This window comes from Lepidochelys kempii, chromosome 27 (assembly GCF_965140265.1).
Source record: "Lepidochelys kempii isolate rLepKem1 chromosome 27, rLepKem1.hap2, whole genome shotgun sequence".
Taxonomy (NCBI): domain Eukaryota; kingdom Metazoa; phylum Chordata; order Testudines; family Cheloniidae; genus Lepidochelys; species Lepidochelys kempii.
The window spans coordinates 14,221,155-14,249,140 of record NC_133282.1 but is presented as its reverse complement, the minus strand read 5'-3'; the positions used below and the strand labels follow the sequence as shown (position 1 = coordinate 14,249,140).

The 27,986-nt window shown below is 57.4% G+C and overlaps 1 protein-coding gene across 1 annotated transcript; it reads right to left on the bottom strand.

Moving 5' to 3' along the window:
- Nucleotides 1-1,651: 1,651 nt before the first annotated feature.
- On the bottom strand, nucleotides 1,652-10,617 carry SP6 (Sp6 transcription factor). The gene is made up of 2 exons (XM_073326130.1): nucleotides 10,503-10,617; nucleotides 1,652-2,803 (listed from the first exon to the last, which is right to left on the bottom strand). Exon 2 carries the CDS (start codon nucleotides 2,764-2,766, stop codon nucleotides 1,654-1,656), a length of 1,113 nt encoding a protein of 370 aa, XP_073182231.1. The 5' UTR covers nucleotides 2,767-2,803; nucleotides 10,503-10,617; the 3' UTR covers nucleotides 1,652-1,653.
- Between the last annotated feature and the right edge of the window lie 17,369 nt (nucleotides 10,618-27,986).

The following is a 27,986-nucleotide window of genomic DNA, read 5'->3' as shown; positions in this document are numbered from 1 at the left end:
GGGCCTCCACTGCTTGGGGTGACGCGGGGTGGGAACCCCTGTCCCTTTGGAGGATCATAACACTGGCTGCAGGGACCAAAAGCTGGGAGCGGGGCCGTAATGGCTAAACATGGGACCTTCTGATGGAAGGCAGCGAGACAGGAGAGGCTGAGCTACCATGGGGGTGGGAGGGATTCACCCCCGCACCTAGAGCCAAGCAAGCACAATGCCCCTGACGCTGATGGGTTCCCACCTGGGGCCACCTCGTCCCCTAAACTCCATGATCTGGGCAGCTCAATTGAACCCCGCTCAGGGGCCTGCCACCTGGGTCTACAACACAGCAGCTGCTCAGCCTCCCATGAACACCCGGGGTGGGGGAGGGCAGCTCCACCTCCCCCCACCCCCACCCTGGGGTAGCGCTGGGCACGGACAAACCACGCCGGGTCAGTAAAGACCCATGGCTCTGCCCTACTGCAACTTCGTGGCTGGGATTCTAAGGGCCGATCCCAGCTCCTACGTGTCCTGGGTAACGGTGGGGGTCTGTTCCTCTGCTGGGGGGGAATGGGGGGCAAAGGGGGTGTACGGGAGGAGGAAGAGCAGTGAACCCCTCTGCTCCCCCTCTCCAGGGGGTTCCCTTTGGGGTGAGCTGTTTGGAAACTAGCCTTTCTCAACCCGCCGTCCCCTTTTGGCCCCAGACGTGTCTGGACAGGTGCAGCAGAGAGGGAAGGGCCCTCGCTGCTCTGGGTCCCGCTTGATCTTCCTTCCAAACAGCCTCCCTCCTGCCAGAAGTCGTAGCAGCACAAACCAGGGGGAGGGCGGGAGGATCCCCGAGCAAGCGGGGAAGCTTCCGCCGCCCAGATGAGCGAAACCCCCCCAGGGCAGGAGCCGGCTTCTGGGAGCTTCCCAGGCAGGGCGTCAGGGAGCAAAGGGGATCGGGCCAGGAGGGTCATTTTGCAGGGTGGAGTGCAGAGTCTGCAGCGGGGTGGGGCTGGAAGAGGAGTTGGGGGGGTGGGGGGAAGAGGGGAGAAAATGCTCGGGCGGGGGAGGGGAGGAGGTGATTGGGTGGGGGAGGGGAAAGGCAGTGGATGGGGGAGTCTGGGGGGACCTAAAACCACCCTCGGTTACAGCGTCTTGCCTGCCTCCTGTACCAGCTGAGCCCAGAGCCCAGCGCCCAGCTCTCCAGATTCGGATTTTGCTGCTCAGAGGGAAGGGTCTGGACCCAGGGCTCGGTGCCAGGCCCCAGCCTACCCCAGAGACATCCCTCCCCCCACCACCTTGCATGGGGGAAGCCCCCTCCTCCTGCCCCCTGCCCCCACCCCCTCGGCACAGTGTCTCAACTCAGATCCTTCAAAAGAAAAAAAAAAAAAAAAAAAAAAAAAGGTCCCAGCCCTTAACCCCTTAATGTCCTCCCTCTTGCGGTTCGGAGACCAGCCCCCGGGCCTGACCCTCCCAGCCCCCCGTGGGAGGAGAGGCCCCGTGCCCCACGCACCGAGATTGCATACTTCCCTCCTACAGAATAAATAGCTTCTTGCTCAGAGCACACCGCCACGTACGCCCCGGGGCCACGGCCCAAAGCGCGGCCCCACCGAGGGAGACCCGGCGTCAGGGGGGGAGCGTCCATCCTGCGGTGACGGAGAGAGGAGGGGGCGTCTCGGCGGGGGGGGGGGAAGAGGCTCAGTTGGGCTGGGTCACGGGGCTGGAGCTGCCGGCCTCGGGCTCCCTCTTGCCTTTCCCCGGCGGGTCTGCCCCGCCTTTGCCCTCCCCCTCCGCTCCCTCTTTGGCCCCCTCGTGCGTCTTCACGTGCTTGCTGAGGTGGTCGCTCCTCACGAAGACCCGGCTGCACACGGGGCAGGTGAACTTCTTGGTCCCCGTGTGGGTCTGGAGATGCCGCTGCAGCTCGTCGGAACGGGTGAAGCGCTTGCCGCAGAAGAGCCAGTTGCAGACAAAGGGCCGGTCCCCGCTGTGCCAACGCAGGTGGGCTTTCAGGTGGGAGGTCTTGGCGTAGGCCTTGCCGCAGCCGGGGATGTGGCAGTTATGCAGATGCTTCTTCTTGGCCCCGTCCGGGCACGGCCCCACCCTCTCGGCCTCCTGGCAGTTCGGGCAGCGGCACGCCGCCTGCCCGGCGCTCCGGGGCACCGAGCGCCTCGAGCTCTTTGCCCTGGCGGTACCGTCCACGGCCTGCTCGAGAACGTGCGGCTCCGGAGGCGAGGCGAGCAGCTTCGGCCCTTCCTGGCCCATCAGGTGCTGGGCTGAGGGCAGGAGGTGGTGTGGCGGGCCACAGAGCTGGGGCTCGGCGGAGCCGTACCCCCCCAGCACCGGCTGGAGTCCGCCCGCGGGGCCAGGGGCTTGGAGGCCGCCTTGTCCCGGCGACAGCTCCATCCAGCTGGATCCGGCCTGGAGGTCCCACCAGGGATTCACGCCGCCATCCTCGGCGGCGTTGCCGGGGTGCGAGGGCCTGAACCAGGGCTCATAGGGGTGGGCCATTTCGGGAGGCGGCTGCAGGAGCTTGGAGTACGCGCCGGGGGCCAGCAGGCTGTCACCATCCAGGTCTAGCCTCGAAGAGCCATGCAGACCGTAGCCGGGGGCGGCCACGAACTCCACCCCGGGGCCCACCAAGGGCAGGTGCTGGGGCTCCGTGGACTGGAGAGGGGAGGGGAAGTCGCCGCCCGCCTCGGAGCTGGCGTGGGGCTGGTAGGGCTGCAGGGGCTGCAGGTCCAAGTGCGGGGAGGCGACGCGCGGCGTCTCCGAGCGCGGATTGGCAAGAGAGCCGCAGACGGCCGTGAGCATTGCCGGACTCCAGAGCGGGGCCGCAGCTCCGGCAGACCTGGAGCAGGAGAGAGAGAGGGAAAGGAAGGGGTCTGAGACAGGAGTCACGCTCGTTCCCCTCCCACGCAATTAACCCTTTGCTGCTTTCCCTAGGAACTGGCCCTAGTTTCCCTTAAACTGTGGAGCTAGAGATGGGTCTGGGCCAGGTCATTGTTTCACCAGGGGCTGGGATCCTGCTGAGCCCCTCTCTGCACCGAGCTCGGCACAGGACTCCAAATGCATCCCAAATGTAACCCCACTGATTTCAGTGGATTTCCATCCAGGATGAATCTGGCCCAGAGCCTGCTCCTTTCTCATATGGCTGCGCCACCACCCTCCCAGAAACCTGACAGAGGACACCAGGACAACCACAAGACCTTGGTTTTACATATTATTTGTATTCCCGTAGCCCCTAGGAGCTCTGGACTGTGTGGCGCTAGGCGCTGTACAAACACAGACCATAAAAGATGGTTCTTATCCCAAGGAGCTTACAGCCTAAGGCACTTGTCTAGGGAGTTTTTCAATCAGTAGATCTCAAAGGTCTGTATCATTATCCCCATTTTACAGATGGGGAAACTGAGGCATAGAGAAGGGTAGTGACTTACTGAAGGCCAGTGGCAGAGCTAGGAATAGAACCCAGATCTCCGAGTCCCCATCGCTTGCCCCCGACCCTAGCCCTAAGGGCTGATGCCCTCCAGCTGGGAGGCGGTCTAGTTGGGTCATTGAATCAGGGAAGGAGAGGTGGACAGGACAGAACATGAGCTTTTCACCCTCATCATCCTGTTGGAGTCAGTGGAAAAGCTCAGGTTGATTTCAATGGGCTCTGGCTGTGAAACACACGGCAGGTGGCGCTAAGGATCCGGAAGCGCCAGACACCCTGGAGGATAGATCGGATGCTGCTTCCTATCCCCTTACAGCTCCCCTCGGTCCACAGAGCCCCCAAGATGCCCAGCCCCGTATGGTCCTGAACAGCATCTCAGCTCTGCATCTTCCCCTAGCGGCTCTGTGCGCCGTCCAGATGGCCAGGAGGTTTTTGAAGGTATTTTAGAGGCTCCTAAAAAAGGAGGTGGGGGGGTTGCAGATTTAAGTATAGTTTAGTCTCTGTTCCTAAAAGGCCCTCGGAGACAGGCCCCTCTAATAGGCAGCTTCTGGAAGGTGGATTACAGTAATTACTGTCTGATTGTCTGTGCTGCTGGATGAAAGAGGCTCCAGCTGCATTCTGGAGCACCTCTGAGCTGGGCCTGGGGTGGCAGGGGTGTGGGGACACCGGATGGGATATTTATAGCCTTGTTCGCATGGCTCCGTAGAGGGCCCCAGAACGGGCCTGCGGCCCTGCTCGGCTCGTTGGGCCCATCCCCGCGGGAGTGGCGCTTAAGAACACAGGAGCTGGTCGGTCAGGTCTGGACCATCCCTAGGAGTTGGCCCATCGAGGTATCCTGCCTGGGGCAGTGGCCAATCCAAAGCAAGCCAAACCTTGCCCCCATTCCCGCCCTCCATAAGGCAGCTGGCAAGTCGTGCAGTGCCGTGCACAAGGAAAAGCAGAGGGGATTCCTCACTGACCCTTGTGACTAGCCCGGAAACTGCAAGTGCTGGCCAGCAAGGCTCCATCGCTCAGGATACAAATGCTGGGGTCTCCCCAGGCAGACGAGGCCCCCGCCCTCTTATGGGGGAGGACCGAGTCCCTGACTGAAGTATAAACAATCGTCAGCTGGCCCATTGACCTACTGGATGGATATCAGAATTGCTCAGCCGTGTGCCATAGACCCAATACTGCCATGGGTCTTCGTAGCTCAAGTGATCCTGGCTCTGTCTTTTGAAGCTTCTGAGCGCTGCCCCAGCTGACAGGTTGTGATGTGCAGCAAAGGGACAATGGGGAAGTGCTAAGGGGACTGGGATGATGCCGGGTTAGCAGTAGATGTAAAGAGGAGCTCAGCTGTCCCACAGAACAGAACATCACTGCATTGCATCACTCACAAGGAGGCCGCCAGAATGTAGGTTACCCTTTGCTGCAGAATATACAGGGCCGTGACCTGAATCTTGGGGCATGGCCTCCTCCCTTTCCCTTCCGTACAGCTAATCCCAGGGAGGGAGGGAGGGACACCAGCTCCTTCTAGGGGACAGTTCCACAGGGTTGGTCCAACCTGGAGCTCAACTGTTCTCCAGCACCAACCTAACTCCATGCAGCCGGATGCCAGCGTAGCGATATTGGCATGAGCACTGCATCCAGCCCATGGGCATTTCACAGGCCTCAGCTCTCTCTCACATACTTATCTGGCCACTGTACGACCGGAGCATTTCACAGTCCAACACATTTATCCCGAGAACACCCCTGCGAGGGGCAATTGCAGGACAGAGAGATTTAGTGACTTGCCTGCACAGGAAGCCTGCCCCAGAGCAGAGAAGTGAACCAGGGTTGCCTAACGCCCTAACCATTGGGCCATCCATCCTCTCACATGAGGCAGGCCAGTGGCCTTTGCTCTGGCGCCAGCGGTCCTTCAGCGCTCAACAGCCGTGGGCCGTCCGACTGCTGGTCAGGAGAGATCTGTGCAGTGGTTTAGAACCCTTCACCAGAGGCCGCTGCTTGTCACCCCCCCCCCCCCCCGAGTTCCCTCTCCCTTCCCCACTGCACTAGTAGACTGGGGGCTGCAGCAGTGACGCAGAAGGCAGCCTGGGGTCCGTCTGGGCAACAGTGCCGGGGTAACGAGCAGGAGCCTGGGGTCCTGACGGTGGCACTGGGGAGTTAAGGGGTCAGTTTAACACCCCATGGGCAGATCTCTGGGCAGCCAGTGCCCTGAAATTCATCAGGGTCTGGAAAGTCAACTGGGAATCGAGAGGATTGTTAAACTGCGGCCAGTGCCCCCACAGCACCATTCGCTGCCCCGGGGCAGCCACTGCACCAAAGTAGTGATCCCAGGCAGCGGGGACACAGAGCCTACAGCTCCCACTGCCCCAGATGATAGGGGGGGGCAGGAGTCCTGTCCTCCCTGTAACCACGTCAGCTCCCCTTTCAGCAGCTCGCTCAGGGCCTATCTGACTGTCCCGGGGCTGGAGGCACCAGCCAGCCCTGCCGGGCACCACAGCAACTGAGATCAGGGTTCAGGGTCTGCATTGGGTCCCACGGGATCCCCATTTGTTTCTCAGGATCCCAGCCGGTGACTCACCCTGCCGAGCTGCGGAAACCCCATTGGGGCGAGGCGCCCCACCCCAATGTCGAAATCCACCTGTCAGGACTAGCTCCCCACCCCCAAGTTTCCACCAGGAGCGGTACCCAGCCTCTTCCTTGGGGCACAGCCCTCGCTTTGCTCTAATTGTCTCCTGCCCCCAGGAGTCTTGCTTGGCCTTGGTACCCTTTACCCCATCTCTCCCCCGCTTGGCAGCTCTCCATTCATCCTGCCCACATGCACACTCCCAGGCCCCCCATAACCTTTCTCATCTTCCTGCTAATGACCATTCGCTGGAGAGCCAATCCAGGCAGCCCAGCACCACACAGGAGAATCCTCTCTGCAGAGTTGCTTCCTCACCCTCAGGCCATGGGATGCTAGAAAATCCTGACTCCATTTGGACAGAACCAAGGGAAACCAAAAGGTCCATTCACCTTACTCTCTCCCCTTCTCGGCCTAACACACTGCTCTCCCCACTTCCCCCTACCCTGCCCTGCATTATTGTGGACAAATACATGCTGATTTGCACATAAGATGACATGGAGGGGTAGGGGTGGGGGGTGAGAGAATAGGGCAAAGACAGCCCTGACAGCAGGAAAGCATGGAGAAAAATCCACAGACACACCAAGAGAAGGTGTCCTGGAAAGAGGATGTGTGCGCCAGCCCCAGGTGTAAAGAGATCAAGAACGGTGCAGCTCCAGAAATGGTCGCTACTAGCATCCTGAACTTTCCCCATAACACCAGCGCAGCTGATGGGAGTTTTCTATCCCCTTTCTCATGCATTGTCCCCCACAGATCCTCTCACTGAAAGGACCTGCAGTAGTGTTAATAGGGACACCCAAACTCAATTAAAAACAAAACAAAAGAAAACCACACCATGGGAAAGCTTTCCCACCCCCCCTGCCCCATTGTTATAAGTAATGCCCCGGGGGGGGATGGGGGGGGAATGTGCTGATGTGAGAGTTGGCCAAAACACTAGGGACTGAACCAGTGACCTCCCGAGCTAGAAGCAGGATCTACTAGAGACAGGCCTCTCTAGCTAGGGAGCTGAAATAGTTGGACAGTGTCTGGGGATTGGCACAGAGAAGGATTTATAGCACTCACTCTCCGGTGGGGGACACTCAGGGCCATCCGAGCAGATGGATGTGACAGAGATCAGAGGAGAAAATACATTGCTCTGTTTTTTCCCTTGTTTGTTTACAGCCTCTTTAACTTTGTGTCAAGTCAGTTTCATGGCTTCCCCCTGGCTAGTCAATTTCCCCTCTTAGTTTGTGTGGGTCTCTCTCATCCCAACAGGAGAGGGGGAGAGCAATTATTGTACAGACAGCCAGATGGGGACAGGCCCAAAGCCTGAAGTTATTTTTGTTTCAGCTTCAGAAACTGACTAGAGTTCACACTGACGGTGCCTGACTGAGCAAATAGGTTCCTGGTATAGTTGGACTCAGGACACCAAATCCAATTCTCTGCCTATGCACAAACTCTAGGGTTCAGAAGTGAGTCCAATTCTTCATCAGCCTTAACCCTAAGAACATTCTTTCCCCCACATTTTGGCGAGGAGGTGGAGCTGGGCGTGGAATGCCCTCCCAGAGGGCATTGCTCCAATGCCATCTTTAGCTCCTTACCCAAAGGCTCCATGACGCTGACCATGCTAAGGCTCTGGACCAGGTTTGAAACACACTTACAGCATAGGGTGACTGTATGTCCACACCCAACAAAAATCACAACCCCACCCCTCCGACCAGGTCTCGTGAGAGGGTGAGGCCCCAGCACATGATCCTCGCTGGCAGAGTGGCTTAAAGAGTAACTCTTCCCACCCCATTCCTCCAGTCCAGCATGGACAGGGAAACTGCACTAAAGCCCTGCTAACTACAGCCAGGCCCAGAAGCTGCCGTCAGCACGCTTGAGGCCAGACAGGGCCCTACAGAACAGGGTTTAGCTTGCTTGGGTGAAGCTGATCTCCTGGACAAAGGCTCCATGGACCTTCCACCACCAGGGATGGGGAGGCAAAAATGCCTAGAAAAAGCAAAGGCGGGGGGAGGGAACCAACCAAGGAGCCGGCTGGGAAGGTGCCCAGGATGCCGATATGATCTAGGCTGGCTTCCATAGAACTGAGCAGGTCCAGCTGCTGATGGGGAGGGGTGTGTAAAGGGTTAACACCATGCTGGGGGTAAATCAGGAGAGAAAGAAGATCCCACCCCGGCACTGAACATTTCAACCACCGAGTTGCCCTAAGCCCCATCCTGAGTGGTGCTGAGGGCCCTCAGGTCTCTCGGACATCAGTAACCACTTGAGGGCATGTGGGGTCTCTCAGGAGAAGACCTGCAAACAATTGCTGGACTCCCTTGCCAAGTCTACTTAACCCCACAGCGGGCCAGCAGCTGGGGGCAGGAACAGATGTGGTGCTCTCTCCACTCGGAGTCACAGGCCAAGGTCCCTTCCCCCATGGCATAAACAGATTTGGCCAAGCAGCCCCTCGAAGGGCTCAGTGCCCAGCCCTGCAGGGCCCACCCCGGCCTCCCTCCCTGGTAAAATGTGCAATTCAATGGCTCTTTCCTGCTGGACTCGACAGGCTCCGACACCCCTCCCTCTCCCCTGTAAGTCGCATACATGCACACAGCCTCCACAAACGCGGCTTCCCAGATCCCCGGGGATGGCTCCTGCCGGGATCCAGAGCGATCACCAACAGGCCAAGCCCTGCCAGCACGGGGCTCCGGTTAACGCCAAAGGGTAGCAGTGTCTGGGGGAGACCTGAACACAGGGGCCATCAAAGCCAGGTGGAACGCTGCATGGTAAAACTGCTTAAGAAGCCCTGAAAGGGCCCGATCTCACTTAGGACCAGGCTAGGACTCTGTGTGGCCAGTTTCAGCATAAGGGGGTTTGGGGGACACAGGGAGCGGTCTAATCCCCATGCCAAGGGCCCAGCGCAGGCATAAGGCAAACCAAGGACTCTTCCTGTACCAGCTCTCTCTAGAATGGTGGATGTCACACCTGGGGGCAACGTGTCACCTCAGTGACACACGCACAGAGGCAGAATAATCCCCCTGATTTCCCGGGAGTCATTCCGGCTTGACACCAGCGTGACTGCGAGGAAATCAGACCCTCCTTCCAGTTCTACCCTTGGTTAACAAAGCAGAGTCCCCACCCTCCTGGCCAGGTCACTAACACATGGCCTCTGATCCTGGCTTTGCGTCCCCAGTGTGCGGTACAGACTAATCAGTGGGGCAGGGAGGGGACCAGGCTTCTTACCCCAGGAGAGTTAGAAACATTTTCCCCCATCCCCAGTCAGAACAAAACGTTGAAATCTTGACACTTTTTGTGAACACACGGGACAGGTCAGTCATTTTGAAAAGTTTGGTTTCAGTTTCAGCTTTATAAAGATGACTTTAACTTAGCACATATTTTTGAAATAAAATCGCTCTTTGAGCCAAAGCCAGGAGCAGGTTCATTCAGAAAACGCCACCATTTCCAAAAATTAGACCTCCAAATCGGTTTTCAACACAGGAAATTCATCAAAACCAGCCAGGTCTGGTGAGCACTTTGGGGTTTGACAGGTCAACAGTTTCCAGAAGAAAAAAAAGTGTTGACAAATTCCTGACCAGCTCTGCTAATAAACCCCTCAAGCCTCCTCCCCTGCACCCCCTGAGGAAAGTCTAAGAGGCACGAGCACCATTTTACAAGTGGGGAAACTGAGGCACAGAGCAGCGCCTCGGCTGGGCTGGGACGGGACTGGAACTGGGCAATCTTTGGCTGCCCGTCCTGAGCGCAGAGCACTTCGCACGAGGCCAGAAACCAACAACAAGCTGCAGGTGACCGGCTTTGAAGATAGGGGTGGCAGGGAGCCAAGACCATCTCCCCTTCCATCGATCCAGGCCAGGGGTCCGATCCAGCCCTCACTGAAGTCAACCACAATCTTCAGTGCGTGTGTGGGGCGGGGGAGGGGGGGGGGGGGGCTGGATTGGGCCCAATCCTGCCAGCTCAGACCGGAGGCTGGATTGAGTTAATACCAGCCAGCCCCAGCCCGCAGCCGCCTCTGCGGGACACCCTGAGCCCCAGCAATGCCCCCTTAGCTTCCAGAGAGGAGAGGCCCTCGGAGGCTCTACCTGGCCTGGGGGAGCTTGTCCCACTCCAGATCCCCCCCGCCCCCCCGGAGCGACTCACTCTCCAGCAAACCCCAAGTTGCACCCCGGCTCCCCGTGCATTGCGGGGTCTGCCCTGGCGTAGCTACCGCCGTGTGCGGGGCGGGTGGCTCACCTGGGGGCCCCGCGCCCCTTCTCCCACCCCCGCAGGAGCGAGCCGGGCCAGCTGGCCGGGGAAGCAGCAGCTCCCGGGGCCGGGACTTCAGCAGCAGGTGCCCCACGACGGGAGACGGAAGGAGCCGGTCCCGAGGCCTCTGCCCACCCGGCTCCCGGGGGCGCTGAGCGCCCCTGGTCCACACCTGCTGGGGGGCCGGGATCGCTGCCCCCCAAGCGCCAGCGCCGCGGACCGCTGCACCCCCGCCCACCCGCGTTAGCATCCGTGGGGAGCGCGCCCCGGGGCCGACCCACGAAGCCCAGCTACCTGCGGGTTCAGCGGGGCCCGGGGGTGCCGCGATCTCCCCGCGGAGCCGTCCTCATCGGGGCGCCCGGCCCGTCCGTTCGCCCGCCCCTCGGGCAGAGCCCCTCGGCCGCTGGCCGCTGCCGGTCCCCGCAGCCCGTGCGGAGCGAGCGAGCGAGCGCAGGTGAGCGGAGCGAACCCGCCCTGACTCACCGCCGCGCTCGGCTCGACTCGGCTCCGCTTCCCTCCCGGCCCGGCTCCGCCCACCTACCTGCCCCGGCGGCTTTTAACCCTTCCCGGCAGGGCCGGCGCCGCTGTCACCCGGCTCCGGCCGGCCGGCAGCCCACACGCAGGGCGGTCACAGGGGAGAGACCGGCCCCAGCGCTGGGCTCCTCCACGGGCCGGATCGCGGGCAGGGCGACCAACACGTGCTTTGGCCACCCACCCCAGCCGGACCCACCGGGACCCGCCGGCTCTGGGGCGCTTGGGGTGGTAACTAGAGTCAGGCCTGATTCTTAGCGCCTCTGGAGGGGTGGCCACTGGATGCCCGGCCGGTCTGCCGCCTCCCTGTCTAGTAGAGAGCCAGCGTTTCTTAGCAGGGACCCAGCCCTTTCTGTTGGCAGGGCAGCCTGCTCAGCACACCTGTAAAAAGAGAGACAGGGAAGGGAGGGAGGGATGGATGTGGGTACATGGGGATGGATAGATAGATGGGCATGGGGCTAGATAGGTGTGGGTGCCTGGGGACAGATAGATGGATGGCTGGAGGCAAAGAAGAGGGACCAGTGTAAAGGATAGATAGATAGATAGATAGATAGATAGATAGATAGATAGATGATAGATAGATGACTGATGATGATTAGATAGATGTGGGTGCTTGGGGACGGATAGCTAGATAGGTGTGGGTGCCTGGGGACAGATAGATGGATGGCTGGAGGCAAAGAAGAGGGACCAGTGTAAAGGATAGATAGATAGATAGATAGATAGATAGATTAGATAGATGACTGATGATGATTAGATAGATGTGGGTGCTTGGGGACGGATAGCTAGATAGGTGTGCAGGGGGCCAGATAGATAAATGAGTACATGAGAATAGATGAGGCAAACAGAGAGAGATCTGAGAGATCAAGTAAAAGAGGTAGCTCAGGGAGATCAGATGGCTAGATTAGACCCATGGTGCACGCCTGACAGCTACTGTCATTCCTGGCGGATTCTGGAGAAAGCCCCAAAGCGAAACACGGCTGACCCCATTCCAAACCCTGCTCTGGGTCACCCGGAGGTCACGGGAGGGCACTGTGAACTGGAGAGACCTCTTCCCTCTCTGAACTTTGTTGATTGAGTTTGTGGACACAGAGGGACGTTGCCATTTGAATACAAGGGCGCACACCCTGTCCTTTCACCAGCCCTCCTCCCATCTCCCGCAGAACCCATTGGCGGTAGATGCAATGCAAAGAGCTGCTGCTCTTGGTTGGGATACATCTCAGCAAGAGGGCCGTATTGGCTGTTTGTGGGTCATAGCACTGAGAGGCACCTGCAAATCAGGCGTCCTGATTTAGGAGGGACAAGTCTCTGTGGTCAGGAATATTGGCCATTCCCTACCCCGCCCCTCCAAAGACCATTCCTGGGCCCTGATCAAAGCTCACGGAGGTCAGCCAGGGTCTTTCCATTGACTTCCATGAGTGCTTGTCAAACACTCGCGGGGCTCCAGGCAGGGGTAAGTGGGTGAAGTTGTCTGGCCTGTGCTATACACGAGATCAGACTCAATGACCTAATGGTCCCTTCTGGCCTGAAACTCTGTGAATCTGTCAGACCGGGCCCACCGGCTGGTGCACGTCAATAGAATGAACAGCCATGTCCCTGCTTTCCTCTCCGAACGTCCCTGTTTAAGGACGGCGAGCACTGGCAACTGGGCTGGAAAAGACCTCTTTGATCACCGGGATCATCCACTTCAGGAGGAAGAGCACTAGAGGGCAGAGAGCAGACTGTAACCAGACTATAACAGGGTTCAAGAAAGAACTAGATAAGTTCCTGGAGGATAGGTCCATCGATGGCTATTCGCCAGGATGGGCAGGGATGGTGTCCCTAGCCTCTGTTTGCCAGAATGGGTGACAGGGGATGGATCGCTTGATGATTCCCGGTTCTGTTCATTCCCTCAGGAGCACCTGGCACTGGCCATTGTCCGCAGACAGGACACTGGGCTAGATGGACCTTTGGTCTGACCCACTGTGGCCGTTCTTATGTTTTTATGACTTCCAATTAATGGAGGGTCAACTTCACTCCTTCAGCCTACCTCCAAGCTGCCCAGAGCATCTTGTCTTTATGGAATACAAACAGTGCGTGTCTCTCATTAGACCAATAGACTGGGAGCGCTTTGTAGCAGGGACCATCACCATGGCCTTCTGTTTGTACTCCGAAGTGCCGAGCACACTGAGACAGATAGCACCGATTCATCTTTAATATTTCTGCTGAGTAGCATCTAAAAACTCAGTCTAGATCAGGGGTGGGCAAACTTTTTGGCCCGAGGGCCACATCGGGGTTGCAAAACTGTATGGAGGGCCGGGTAGAGAAGGCTGTGCCCCCCCAAACAGCCTGGCCCCTGCCCCCATTTGCCTCCTCCCACTTCCCACCCCTAACCACTCCCCGGGACCCCACCCCCTATCCCCTGTCCCCTGACAGCCCCTCCCCCTAACCACCCCCCAACCCCCGACAGGCCCCCTGGGACTCCCACGCCTATCCAACCCTCCCTGTTCTCCATCCCCTGATGGCCTCCCCGCAGAACCCCCAACCCATCCAACGCTCCTGCTCCTTGTCCCCTGACCACCCCCTCCTGGGACCCCCTCCACCCCTAACCATCCCCCGGAATCCCACCCCCTATTCAACCTGCCTGCTCCCTGTCCCCTGACTGCCCCACCCCCATCCACCCCCACCCCCCAACAGGCCCCCCGGGACTCCCATGCCTATCCAACCTGCCCTGTTCTCCATCCCCTGACAGCCCCCCCAGAACCCCCAACCCATCCAACCCCCCTGCTCCTTGTCCCCTGACCTCTCCTTCCCGGGACCCCCTGCCGCTTATCCAACCCCCCTGCTCCCCACCCCCTTACCATGCCGCTCAGATCGCTGGCGGTGTGGCGAACTGAGGCTGCGAGGGGAGGGGGGACAGCAGGGGAGGGGTCAGGGGCTCGCCTCCCCGGCTGGGAGCTCAAGGGCCAGGCAGGACAGTCCTGCTGGCTGGATGTGGCCCACGGGCCATAGTTTGCCCACCTCTGGTCTAGATAACACTTAGTTCTGGCATGAGTGCAGGGGACCAGACTAGACGATTTCTCGAGGTGCCTTCCAGTCTCTCTCTCTCTCTCTCACACACACACACAGAGCCAGGCCTGTAGAGAGAAATTTGGGGCCCCACTACATCCAGGTTTCTGGGGCCCCATGCTCTCCCATTTCACTTTATTTACACAGACGCTACAGATTTGGGGGCGGGGGAGCTCTGAGCTCAGGGCCCCAGTACACCTGTCCCCCCTTATTCCCTCCTTTCGTCAGCCCTGCACACAGCCTCTGCCCCAAAGATCTTGCAGTCTAATAAATCCTAAACTCCAGCATCAATAACTCTTGATGTCCTGGAAATCCCGCGGCTGCGGGGATAGGCTCTGGTGTGGATCTGTAGCTAGGAATCAAGCCCTTTCATGCATCCCAGAAGCACCAGACCTTGGTGTTCTCCTCCCAGGTAGGTAACCCAGCGCTGGCTTCTAACATGAAAAAGATGGTTCCCAGGGAACCCCATGGGAAGATGAAAGGCTGCGGATTCCTGTGAACTGGTGACAGATCTGCAGCCAGGAGGCCCAGCCGCTCTGTGGAACCCCCTGAGATGTGTCAGTAATGGGAAAGGACAGGCAGCGGGCGACTGTCCCCATCCAAAGCCAGGCAAGGCTCAGGTTGGCACTCAGACCTGGCCCAGGGGTCAGTCTGTTCCTGCATGGAGGGGAATTTCAGGATTAACCCTTTCACTGTGCTGTTCCTGAGACTGAAAATGGGGAATTTGTTTACCATACCTCGCCAGGGGCTATGCCCCTCTAGACGTATGGCCCACTGGGCTGGGATGCAGGACTCCTGGGTTCTCTTCCCAGCTCTGCCAGTGGACAATCATGAGCAAGTCACTCTCTCCCCCTCCCAGCCCTTGTCTATTTGGACCCTTTGGGGCAGTAGCAGCAAATGAATTGCTCACACAGAGGAATTCTATATTATTTTTTTGGGGGGGGGGGATAGCTCAGTGGTTTGAGCATTGGCCTGCTAAACCCAGGGTTGTGAGTTCAATCCTTGAGGGGGCCATTTAGGGATCTGGGGCAAAAATTGGGGATTGGCCCTGCTTTGAGCAGGGGGTTGGACTAGATGACCTCCTGAGGTCCCTTCCAATCCTGATATCCTATGATTCTAAGAATGAATGTCTCCTACTAGCACAACTGGGTCCCAGCCTTGGCTGGAGCCTTTAGGCCCTACTGTAATATAAATAACGACATCAAGCGCAAGTAGGAAATATAGGGCTGCTTTGACTCTTACGCCACGTTAATCCCCTGGGAGTTTCCCCGATTTACATGGCTCTCACATCACAATCTGGCATGCTGTCTCCTGGTTTCAGTTTCAGCCCCCAGTTTAGTTCTTGGCTGCCTGGGCAGCTGAATCAAGGGAACAGCGTTCGTTAAGTGCCCTGGACGTGATGGGGACTAGGCGTGGCCATGTGTCACGCACCGCTGAAGGTGTGTGGGGCTGTACAGTGGCTAAGGTGTGGGAAGCTATGGAGGTTGAATTGCAGACACTAAATTACATGGCCTGTAGAAGGGATTAGTCTGGCTCTGGAAAGGAGCACTCGCCTTCTTCTCCTAATCCCTTGCGTTTCTAAAATGCCTTTCATCTCAAGGAGTGTACAAGAATCGCTTCCCCACTCCCTGAAATGCAGCCCCTCCTGGAGAGGCGCACGCCGACTATAACAGCTGCACCTGCAACACACGGCCGCAGTTTCGGACGGGCGGCTCCGAAGGGTCCCAGCTCCAATGGAGCTCAGCTGGGGAATGCACAAAGGCAGAAGCAAATACCCACATCGGGATTGAATATCCCCGCTTTTGCAGGGGCTCAGTTTTAGGTCTCACACAAAATATGCACCCCAGGAACCTGGGCTAGATCTTTGAGTTCAGTAGCAGTGAGAAGAGCGCCATCTGTAGGTTCACCAGCATCCCGTCCAGCAGCTGGGAGTTCCACAGGCCTCTCCCATCCAAACACTGAACTCTGCTTAGCCCACGAGACCCCAAAGCAAGAGAGGGATAGGTATTCCTAACGCCATCCCTGCCCTCCCCTCAGGGCTGTTTATACCTAGAGCAGCACCCTACAGAGACTCCAGAGAGTTTCCCATCCACGCGGGACTTGCTGCTCTGGGGAGGTGCAGGGCAGAGTGCTGCGGGCCAGGTGGGGGATCCCAGCTTGTGGTGCTGAGAGACAGTCTCAGGGAGGAGGAGAGGCCCCTGCGCTTGCCAAATCCTTTGTGGAGGAGCTTTTAGTTTAATTCCAGAAGCTCTGTCCTGGCCGGGAACAGCTCCAAGGAGCTCAGCGATCCCACAGGAAAGAGGATTGCACCTCGAGGGAGCAGCTGTGGGGGCTTCCGCTCCCTGGAGAGGGTGGTGTGGAGGAGTGGGAGAAGGTCTTCCTCTCGCTGGAGGGGAATAAGGCTCAGGAACTAGCTCCGATCTGTGCTGGTAGATGAGTCCCTCCCTGCCAGCGGCATCATGGCACGGGCCAGGGCACTGGTGTGAGGAACCCCACAGACCCACGCTTGCCTTGGCCTAGCTTGTACAGCTATCAATACCAGGGAAGACATGGCAGCACGGGCTTGGAATGCCAGAACGTAGCCAGGGTTCTTCGTGGGTTTGTGGGGCACACCACTGCTATTTTCAGCCGTACCAGCTAGACCAAAGCTGGAATGGGGGCGTCTTCCCATGCCACAATCCCCCCTCCCATTGCCGTGTAGACGCGCCATAACAATGGGTCACTGCGGGGGAAAGGCTCAGGAGCAGACCTGGCTGGAAGTTTGTCATTGTTTTGATGAAAAAGGCCATTTTAGTCTCAATCAAAACGTTTCGAGCCACGTGTGTGGATTTCAACAAAATTTCATTAAAAAAGGCCCCACCTGGACATTTTCACCGTGGGAGGTCTCAGTTCTCTTTGGGAAATGAAATGCCTGGCTTGTTCATATAAAAATACATTTAAAATCATTTTAAAAGGTTGAAAACCGAACAAAATGTTTCAGCTTGATCGAAAGGAAACGTTTCCGTCAATCCAAAAGGAGATTTTTTTTTTTTCAGAATTTCATTGTGTGGGAAATTTGGAGGAGGGGTTGATCCATTTTGGATCAGCAAAATATTTGAAATCATGGAATTTTCCACAAAACGGAAAATCCGGTTCCGGTCCGGTTCTAGTCATTATGCCCTTTTTCAGGTGGGAAAACTGAGGCACAGAGCCGAAAAGGGGCTTGCTCTAGGTCACACAAGGAATCTATGGCAAAGTGGGAAACAGAACCCAGGAGTCCTAACCCCCCAGTCCATTGCTTGAACCCCCTTTCAGAGCTGTGAACAGAGCAGAGGAGTCCGCTCTCCATTCTGTATTTGCAGCCTGGCAGGACGCACCACGCCAATGCGAGGGGAACACGATGATTTATCTGAGGACACTTTGCTAAGGGACAGAGTGAAGAACAATTCAAGGTTGTTGGTGGAGTTCACAGAGCAGCTGCTGACAGAGGAGTGCTCCTTCTGGGCCCGAAGAACAGGCACTGACTGGTGGGATTGCAGCGTAACACAGGTTTGGGACGACGAGAAGTGGCTGCAGAATTTTTGAATGTGAAAGGCTGCATTCCTGGTTCCACGTGCTGAGCTTGCTCCAGCCCTCCAGTGCAGGGACACCCGAATGAGAGCTGCACGGACAGTGGAGAAGCGAGTGGTGATTGCCTTCTGGAAACTTGCGTAGATTGTAAACTCTCCGGAGCAGAGGCCGTCTTTTTGCGCTGCGTTTATCCAGTACTTAGCACCGTGGGATCCTGGCCCCTGACGGACTCTCCCAGGGGCCACCCCGATCCAAATAAAACAGCATTTCATGAACTGTGCCTATGCAACCCTACTGAAATGCAGCCACCTCTGGGGAGGAGCAGTGGCTCGCAACCAGTGCTCAGAGAAAGGGATTCAGCTCCTCTAGTTCAGAGGCAGGAATGGCTGAGTCATCCCTGGCAACACTGGAACCAGGGAGATGATGGTTTGCAGACCTGGTGTCTTTTGCTTTCACTACTACTCCACGCCACAGGCAAATGCCATCCTTGCAGCCAGAGGGTCTGCACTAGGGATCAACACAGCCCAGTGGTCAGCAATCGGCATGAGGATACCCCTGCTCCCAGCCTGGGAGCTTTTCCAGGAGTCACTGAGAAGAGATGGGGTCGGAGTTGCTTTCCCATCCCTAGCACTCAGAGCCTGCCAGGGCCATCCAGCTGGAGTAAATAACATTAATGAGGGAGAATCAACGTGGGGGCATTTCCTCCCCGAGACACTGAGCAGTGCCTTGAAATTACAGCTAATTACAGAGCCCATTTGCATAAATTACAAGGCGAGAGGCAAATTCCTTCAATCTCTCCCATGTGCTGAGGCAGCAGGTTCCGCTCCTGCCATTCGCTGCACCAGGCCGAGAGTGAGCCCCGCTGAGTCCGGGTGGTGCCCCAAAGGCTTCTTCGACTCACCTGGAGGACGGGGTCAGAGGCAAAGCCAGATTCGTGGAGCTACCAGCAGAGATGAGACAAGCTGAAGTGGGATCTTTCCACAGCGTAGCAGTGTCTCCGTTCTTCACACTCGCCAAACCCGGCCCTCTCGGACCTCGGACGTCCCTGATCCTCGCATTCACCATCCCCAGATGTCCCTGCTCCCCGCACTCCCCATCCGCATCCCCAACTCTCTTGGACCCATGACATCCATGCTCCCACAACTCACTATCCCTGGGCCTCTCGGAGCCTGACTTATGGCCAGCTCTGGCTGCTCTGCTCCTGAAAGCCAGCTTGATCCTGAGTAAGGGGGATCCACAGTAGCAGATCGCTGTCCTGCACTACGGCCACCCCCAGTTTTAGGAGCAGCTTTTCATAAGTTAGAGCAGCCTCCAGGTTGCTCTAACACACACGGCCTGGCTGGTCCCAGGATAGGCCAGGGGTGTGCGGAGCGTAAAGTGTGAGAGTGACTCCCCCGCATCGCACCACATCCCCTGCCCCTGAGCCGTGTGCAGCTCAGCCAGACCAGAGCCTCTGAGACGTGACCTTTAATTTCCCTGCACCCTGGGGCTCGGCATGCATGGGGAGGGGGATCAGTGCTGAGGGAGCCGCCACCGACCATGCCCAGCTGGGGGAAATGGATCAGCTGAGAGTTATAACGGGCCTCCAAAGTGCTGCTGGGAGCGGTTTCCCTGCCAATGTGGGCCCAGCCAGCCATGTCCTAGCCCTGCTACAGCGACACCCCTTGCAGCAAAGGCTTGTGGTTCTGGGACTCCTCCGGGATCACCCTGCTACGGAGAGGGGGGACGGGATGTAGCTGGCCCTGCCCAAAGCAGAGGGACGGTCCTTTCCCACCCTGCTCCGGGGGGGCGGCGGGGGGGAACGGACCCCTTGTCCTTTCCCTATTGCAGACACAGCCTCAGTGCCTGATTGCTCCCCAAGCCAGTTGGGAGGGTTGAGAAAGTGGCAAATGCCTCAGATTAAAGGATCTAGGTTTTGGGGGCAGATCTGTGGGGAGGGAGCCTCTGTCCTCTTCCACAGTCAGAACCAGGACCAGGATCAGAACAGTCCAGAACGATTTTTGATGGGGGTGGGGGTGGGGGTCTCTCAAGCCTTATCCTCAGGAACTTCTCCATAACAGTGGGTCGCACACTGGTCAGTGTCACCCCTGCCAGGCAGCTTGGAAGCTGCTCGCTCTCAGCACCTACCGGGTCTCCCATCCCTACCTCAGATCCCTTCCTCCTCCTTGTGGCTTTAAGCCTTTGCTTCCTTCTCGGGATCTGTCCTGTGTTCTCGGTTTCCTTTCTGTGGAACAACTCTGCCAAACTCACCTCCATCCTGACCCACAGCCCTCTCCACACTATTCCAGTCCTGGGATCCCCCACCCCCCATCTCTGCTGATGCTCCTCAATCCTGACCTGCAAGCCCCCCGCACTATCCCACTCCCCACCTCCACAACTCTCCTGATTCATCTCACTCCTTAACCACCCCCCTTCCACCCTCACCCATCCAGCCACAGGACCCTGTGAGTCATCTCAGCTGGAGTTTGCTGATACATAGCCAGGGGCGCCCGGGAGCCACGCCCTGGGAGCTGAGGGCAGGGGAGATGGAGAGAAGTTGCCAAACTCTAGGGGATGGGTGGAGACCCAGGCCAGGCTGGGGACCCTGCTGTGCCATAGGACCAGTGGCGAGTCGGGGCCCCGGCTGGCACAGGGTGGCCAGCACAGTGCGTGAGGCTACCCCGACCCCAGTGGGAAGTGGCCTGGGCAGGGCAGAGCACCCAGCTTTGACTCCACAGCACTGGGCTCCTGCTGGCCATGGCCTGGCCTGGGCTAGTGATTCCTACTGACCCGGAGGGAGACTGACAGGGGCATGATGCTTCCCCTCCCCCCCCCCCGGCCCCGCCCTGGAGTGCTCCCTGACTCTAGGCAGCAGTGTGATGGTACCTCTGCCCTGCAGCACCCCCTGCTGGCCAGGCCTGGCTCTGCACCAGCCCTGCCTCTATTTCCCCCTTCAAGGGGCACCTTAAATAAACTCCACACAGCCTTTCTTTTTGCCCAAAGAGGCCTGGTCTCCCAGGGCCTAGTTTACTGGTATAAAACATGGCTGAGCCCTGGGGACTTTTCTACTCACGCTCCCACCCAAATCTGGTCTCTGCAGCTTTTCACCGCCACCGAAGGCCACTCGCCGCCCTCCCTGGCTGAAGTCTTTTCCACTCCTGTGCTCTCACTGGCCCAAACGTTTCCTCCTGGTTAAAGGTCTCCAGGAAACCTTGATAATTCCCGCTCACAGCAGCGCCCGCAGGACCCTTTCCCCAGTTCCCTTGTAACCCTGTCCCTCCCCTGTCCGGGCTGCGACCGATCCTAGCAAACACCCTCTGCAACGGGCAACAGGTGCACGGGCCCCTGCTCCCTCCGAATGGGGCCAGTCACCCTGCAACAGGTGCCTATGCTGGGGCTCCCCCCAGCCCCAGGAGGGACTGAGCCAGCCACTTCCTGGCACAGCTCCCTGCTGGCTCAGAAAGGGAGCCGGTGGCAGCAACCCCGGCATCAGGCTCGTGGTTACCTGCCCGAGTCCAGCTGAGGATGCCAGGCTAGAGGGCCCAGCCTGGCACAGGCCCAGCATAGCTCCGGGTCCCAGAGTAAAGGAAGTGGGGCTGGACTGTGGGTTCCGTCCCACCTGGAGGGGGCGTCGTGCCCACCTGGAGCATTGTGTCTGGGGGCTGTGTGGGCCAGAGCAGGACTCTGGGCGAGACCCTGGCTTGGGGATACCAGGCACCGGACGGTCAATCAGCCTAGGAGAGCTCAGGGGACACGGGAAGCCTCCACACGGCACCTCTGTTTCTGCCCCACCAGCACCAGGAATGGATCCCTCACCTTGGGCAGCGCAGGGCCTAGACAGGCCCTGGGACTGGAGGGGCTGCTCTGCCCAGGGGGAGGCGCTGTGCTGGGGTGGAGGCCTGATTATTTAAGTAAAGGCTCTCAGCCCCTGCAAAGGGGATGGGCGCAGGAGCTGCTGTAGATGCTGGCAGGGAAGAGGTTGAGCCCCCCCTCCCCCAAGGACAGGACAGTGCCCTTGCTGGATTTAGCATACAGCAGCGGGGGGCAGGCTGTGGGGCTTTCCCCTAGGAAGGGAGGTGCCAGGGGGTTATTTCAGCACCCGCCTGGTCCCACCCCTGTTCCTGCTTTCCCAGCCAGGGGTGTGGTGGACAGGGTGGGATCTGCAAGGGGAGACCTGAACTGCCTCAGGTGGGAGGGGGTCTGGGGAAGATGAATGAGGTGCAGGGGGGGTGATGGAGGGAGGGAAGAGGCAGTGGGGGGTGACAGAAGGAGGATGGGGTGCAGTGGGGGTGACAGACGGTGGATGGGGTGCAGTGGGGTGATGGAGGGAGGCAAGGGGCAGGAGGGTGATGGAAGGAAGATGGGGTGCAGTGGGTGTGATGGAAGGTGGATGGGGTGCAGTGGGGATGATGGAGGGAGGCAAGGGGCAGTGGGGGGGTGATGGAAGGAAGATGGGGTGCAGTGGGTGTGATGGAAGGTGGATGGGGTGCAGTGGGGGGTGATGGAGGGAGGGAAGGGGCACTGTGAGTGATGGAAGGAAGATGGGGTGCAGTGGGGGGTGATGGAGGGAGGGAAGGGGCAGTGTGGGTGATGGAAGGTGGATTGGGTGCAGTGGGGGGTGACGAAGGGAGGGAAGGGGCAGGAGGGTGATGGAAGGAAGATGGGGTGCAGTGGGTGTGATGGAAGGTGGATGGGGTGCAGTGGGGGGTGATGGAGGGAGGGAAGGGGCAGTGGGGGGTGATGGAAGGAAGATGGGGTGCAGTGGGTGTGATGGAAGGTGGATGGGGTGCAGTGGGGATGATGGAGGGAGGCAAGGGACAGTGGGGGGGGGTGATGGAAGGAAGATGGGGTGCAGTGGGGGGGTGATGGGAGTGCGGAGTAAAACTCCCATCCACGGAGAGTGGCACAGCAGCACCTCCCCTCCCCTCCCTCCTGGCTCCTTCCAGCCAGCCGGCTCCCTGGGGAGCTGCTCCCAACCACTAATTAGAGGTTGGGGGGCAGAGGAGATGGAGGGAGAAGAGAGGCCCCGCCCCTCCCCAGCGGGCAGAGCACTTCAAAGGGACTTCTAGCATTTGTGAAACTGACGGGCAATTTCCTCTTCTGTCATAAAACAAATTGTTGTTTGTCAGGAGAGCTGGGTTGGCCGCTTAGCACTCGGGGGCCATGTGCATGCATGTCCCACAGGCCCGGAGTACTGCACAGGGCCGTGGGGCAGGGGGTGGCCATGGGGCGTGTGCGTGAGGGAGATGCAGAGATCAGCAGCGATGCTGAGGCTGGCTGGGGGGGGCAGAGAACAATCAATCACAAGCTGCCCCCCATCCCAGGATCGTCATGTGTGGCAGTGAACTCCTGAGGTCAAAAAGACAAAAGGCCTGATTCTGAGCTCACCGACACCAGGGTAAGTCCAGGGTCAGCCCACTCAGGGCACGAACTGGGCCAGCATCTGGGGGTCTGATTCTCCCACCTGCGCAGGGTGGCTGCGGACAGGATGCACAGCCGCGGGGGACCAGCCATTGCTCTGGAGGTTATGTCTAATTCATCCTCTCCCGCCGCCCTAGGAGATCAGATGTCGGGTCACGAACATCTGGCACCTTTATCCCTTTCGCTGGGATTTTCACTCCCCTTCATCCACTAGCTGAGATGGGTTGACTCATGTGCCAGGGCAACAAACCTCAATTCATGGGTCACTTGCCAGCTGGCAGCTGTCCAGATTTGAGCTGTGGGATTGGCCAGCTGGGGCTGTCACATGCTATCATTTCCGCCCCCTAAGTGGCTGGTCCAACCTCAAGGAGAGCTAAACAAGACTTTGATCTCTCCAGCAAATTCAGACCTGAGGGCTGCAAGCCGGGACTGCAAAGTCCGGGCAGGAACAATAGCAGCAGTAAGTCAGGAGGGCCGGGAAGGTGCTGGAGCCAAATCCTGCCTCAAAGCGGTCTGTGATTGACGTTGGAACTGTCAGAAGTGGGATAGGGAGACCAGGAAACCCAGTCAGGGGGGGATTCAGCTTTTGGCCTGGCACCTTAGACCACTCAACCTTCAGGACGCTGGTGAACACTTAGCCAGGCTTGCTCAGGGCTGAAACCACCCTGGAAGCTGACACGTCATCGCCATGCAGGACTGGTCTCCCCGGCATTAGAGCACGTGAGGTATTAGCCCTGACTCTGCGTTCAGTGTAGACAGGGCCTGTGTCGTGGCAGCTGATCACGAGGCAGTGCAGAGGGGCTGGAACAATTTGTATAATGGAGGGGTGGGGGCTGAGAGCCATTGAACCAAACTGTAAACCCTGGATATAATGGATACTTCAATGATACTTCAAGCCCCCGTACCTTTAGTTCCAGCACCTATGAGGCAGTGCAAGAGTTAATGGCTACCCGCTCACCTGCAGTTAAACAGCACAGTCCCTGAGATGGGTGCTGTCCCCATCTCCAGTCCCTATAGGCTGCTGGTCGTTAATTAGCCAGATGGGGCTGAGCATGGGCCAAGATGGGGCTGGGACAGAAGGGGCAGATCGTCAGGAAGGGCTGGGTCTATAGACAGCGCAATGGGGATTCAGTGTTGCGCTCTCCTGGGGGAGCAGTGCAGTATCCGACCTCTCATCTACACTGAGGGTTAACTCATGGATTACATGGTCAGAGGGTTTGTCTGCGCTGCAATCACAGGGGCTGGGATTGCAGCTCGCGTAGACACAGCTGAGCTAGCTTTAAGATTATCAGTTTTTCCACTGAATGCATCCGATGAAGTGAGCTGTAGCTCACGAAAGCTTATGCTCAAATAAATTGGTGAGTATCTAAGGTGCCACAAGTCCTCCTTTTTGCGGTTACAGACTAACACGGCTGTGACTCTGAAACCAGCTTTAAGCTTGTTTGCTGGGTACCGGAGCAGTGAGGCCGCGGCATCATGGAACTTCCCAGCGCAGACTGGTTGAGCGGCGAAATTTGCACCGGGACACAGCAGCGAGCTCTCCCCGTGAGACTCGGCCAGTACATTCTAAGGCCAGAAGGGACCATTCTGATAATCTCGTCTGACCTGTACGTCACAGGCCAGAGAAACTCACCAGGGGACTCCTGCATCAAGTCCCAAACTGCTGGCTGAGCTAGATTAGATCTTATTGAAAGAGATCCAGTCTTGATTTAAAGACTTCAAGTGGTGGAGAAGCCACCACATCCGTAGGTGAGTTGTTCCACTGTTAATTACCCTCACTACTAAAATCTATTATTTCTAGCCTGCGTAGATTGCAGCAGTAGATTGTCTCAGAGGGTAACATTTTAGAGACGCCCTCCACCCCCTGGGTGGTTTTATTTTCTAAACAAAGGCAGGATCTCTAGACTGCCTTCTAGTCAGGTTCTCACCCGTTCGTGTTGTGCCTCAAAGTAGCATTCATCACCAGGAGTCTGAACGGCCTGGGGGGTTTGACCTTTCAAATGAACAGCCTCCCTGTGCGTTTCCTAAGGAGAGCTGACAGCCCTGAACCATTGAAACCCACCTCTCGAAAGCTTATGCTCAAATAAATTGGTTAGTCTCTAAGGTGCCACAAGTACTCCTTTTCTTTTTGTGAATACAGACTAACACGGCTGTTACTCTGAAATCTGCCACCTCTGAATGAGACCCGGCAAATCTCCTTCCCTATCTGCAGCCCACGAGCGTGTTGTCCGGAAGGGAGGGGAGGTCTCGCCTTTGCCAACCCATTGGAAAATCACCAAGAAAAATCATCTCAAATCTTTGGCGCTTCATGGGCCACGTGGCAAGACAGGGTCTTCTCTGACTTCAGCTGAGGATCTGCCCGGAGCATCTCTTTGCAAAGTACAAGCTGCCATTCAGTTGGAAATTCTATACGATTGAGCATTACAGTAATGCCAAAGGACCTCAAATGAGATCAAGCCCCCACCCGTGCTAGGCGCTGTACGTAAACAGTGACAGCCAGTTCCCGCCTCAGAGAATTTACAAGCTAATAGACAGGACAGGCAAAGGGTAGGAGGAAAAATTGAAGCAGAAAGAGGTGAAGTGACTCATTCAAGGTCACCCAGCAGGTGCAGGGGCAGAGTCAGGAATAGACCTGAAATCTCCTGACTCGCAGTCACTCGCAGTCCGACCCATTAGACATGCCATTGTCTAGGGATAAACATTTCCCAGGAGCAGCGAGAGTTAAACTAAGCATGAAAACAATGTCTCAGACACACCAGGAAAGTTTTGCAAAAACTAGAACTTTTTTCGAGGTTCTAGGGGGTTTACATTCCTCCAGATATCACCAGATTTCCCCTATTCGGCTGTCCATGGGCACAATCTTTCTATCGCCCTGAACCTTGTGCCATTGTTTACACCTGGGCAAAGCTGGGTGTAAAGCACTAGCATTCGGGCTGGGTGGTGTTTTGCACTGGTGTCACTGATGACTTGCCATCAGGTCCCCAGCTGGTATAAAGCAATGTAGCTCCATTAAAGTCAATGGGCCAGATCCCCAGGATGTGTCAATCAGCATAGCTCCATTGAAGTCAATGGAACTGCACCCATTTACACAAGCTGAGGATCGGGCCCAGGAGTTGTAAAGAAAGAGAGACTCAAGTCCAGTGTATTTCCCATGAACTTCCTATCAAAAACTAATGGCAAACAAACTGCGGCCATTCAGCCCCGGTGCTGTCCCCATATGGGTCTTTGAAGTGCAAGGAGAACAACTGAAACAGCCCTCCTGCAAACCCAGATACCCCAGGACAATGGCAAGATGACTGATTAGAACCACTGTGAAATTGACTAGTTTACAGTACTTTTCCTGTCCAGCATGGAGCAAACTGCAACCCACCAGCAAAGCCAGCTGTCTGTAGACCCCCAGCAAGTGCTCCCTGCACCACAGCTCAGGGAAACTGGCTCTAAGCTCCTCAAGCAGAAGGGCCTAGATCCACAAAGGTATTTAGGCTCCTATCTGCCACTGAAATCAATATGAATTAGGTGCTTAAATCCCTTTCAGGATCTGCGCCAAGGGCATTAGAGAAAGACAAAGATTGTCATTAAAGCCAAATGCAGGAACAGGTTTGTTTAACAGGCGCGATCAAAGGGAGCTGAACTTGTGAGCCATCCAAGTGGCGTGATGTCAGTGCCTCCCCCAGGCGCGGATGACACCACCAGGGCTGGATCACCCACTTGTAAATTACACCTTTCCTGGGTTATGAGCCCTGCAATGAGATATACAAACCACTTTCTAATTCTTCGAAGAAATCATTAACGACATTAATGATTTAGGCCCAAACGAGCAAATCAGATTTCGTCTTACGAAGGCGCCGTAATTGCTCCAATTGAGAGCTGGTTTGGATTCACTTCCCTGTTCTTCTCGGGCTGGGAGCCTTTATTCCTGACACCAGGCACTCGTTCCTCCTATAAATGGGATGCAGCTGGCTCTGAGATTGCTGCTGAGCAGGAGCTCACCCTGCAGGGGAATTCTTCTTAGGAGGAAGGAAGGGTATTGCAGTGACCAGTCTTCAGAGTGCCCAGCCCCAGTGAGCTAGGCAGGTCCCATTTGGCCGGCAAAGTTTTGTGAGTCATATATTCATTGTGGAGCGAAACTGACCTAATTAGAATGGGCTGGAGCTGTGGGAAGGACAGTCCCATTGCATCCGTCTCCTGCATCCAACATAGACCCACTGGCACATATGCTCTGCATCAGAGGCACTGTGCCCCACACCCAGACCTACTACAGCATCCGCACCCACTGATCCACCATGCTACATCAGACGCTCTGCACCCCACGCCCAGACCCACTGCGTCAGGGACGACACGGCACACCACGCACATGGCACTAGTGCTGGGTACATACAGTCACCGACAGAGACATGCTGATGACACGCATGTGTGAATGCACACGCAGCAGAGGTGGAGGGTAGGTCTACACTCCAGTGGCACAGCTGCCGAAGCACTGTAGTGTAGACATTTGCTATAGCAACAGAGGTGGGGGAGTCTTTTCCATCTCTGTAGTAAATCCATCCCCTCGAGAAGCGGTGAAATTCTGCCATCAAGCCAGTGGCATCTACCCGGCGGCTTAGGCCAGTTTAATGACATCTCTCAGGAGTGTGAATTTTTCATACCTGGGTCGACCTAAGTTTTAGGTGCAGAGCAGGCCGGATTTATGTTTCAGAAGCCCCTTTGCAAAGAATGAGCCTGAGATCGCAGCATTCCCCCTCCCCCCCGCCAGGCCCCTTTTCCAGCAGGGGCTTCCCCAGCAGCTGCAGAGCAACGGGATTGGCCTTGCACCTCGTCCAGATTCAAAGATGCACCCCCCCCACACCAGCTCAAGCAACCGGGCCCCGGGTGAGGCTCAGAGACGTGACACTCCTGCTCCTCAGCTGGTGTCCCCCCTCACAGCCCTGTGCGGGCAAGAGAGAGAGACGCAACTGTCTCATCCCCCAGGTCTCCTGATTGCAAGCCCTCCCCTGGGCAAACCTGTCAGACCAGCTCCGCTTTCCTGCAGAACTGCTGAGTACACAGTCCACCTAAGGGCTGCAGCCCTCAGCTCCCTGCTGGCTGCTCATCAGCTCACAGCTGGGTGGTGAGACACTCCCTTAGGTAGGTCAAGCAGGTGCCCTCCGCCAGCGAATACCCCAGCTCCTGTGGTGCTGCCAGGACTAGGAGACCAACAGGTCGTGCACCGCTGCGTGACCCAGTAGGCCCATTGACAGTGGGGGTCCAGGGGCA

Excerpts from the sequence above, each read along its gene's own strand:
- SP6 (XM_073326130.1), bottom strand. The coding sequence starts at position 2,766 with ATGCTCACGGCCGTCTGCGGCTCTCTTGCCAATCCGCGCTCGGAGACG.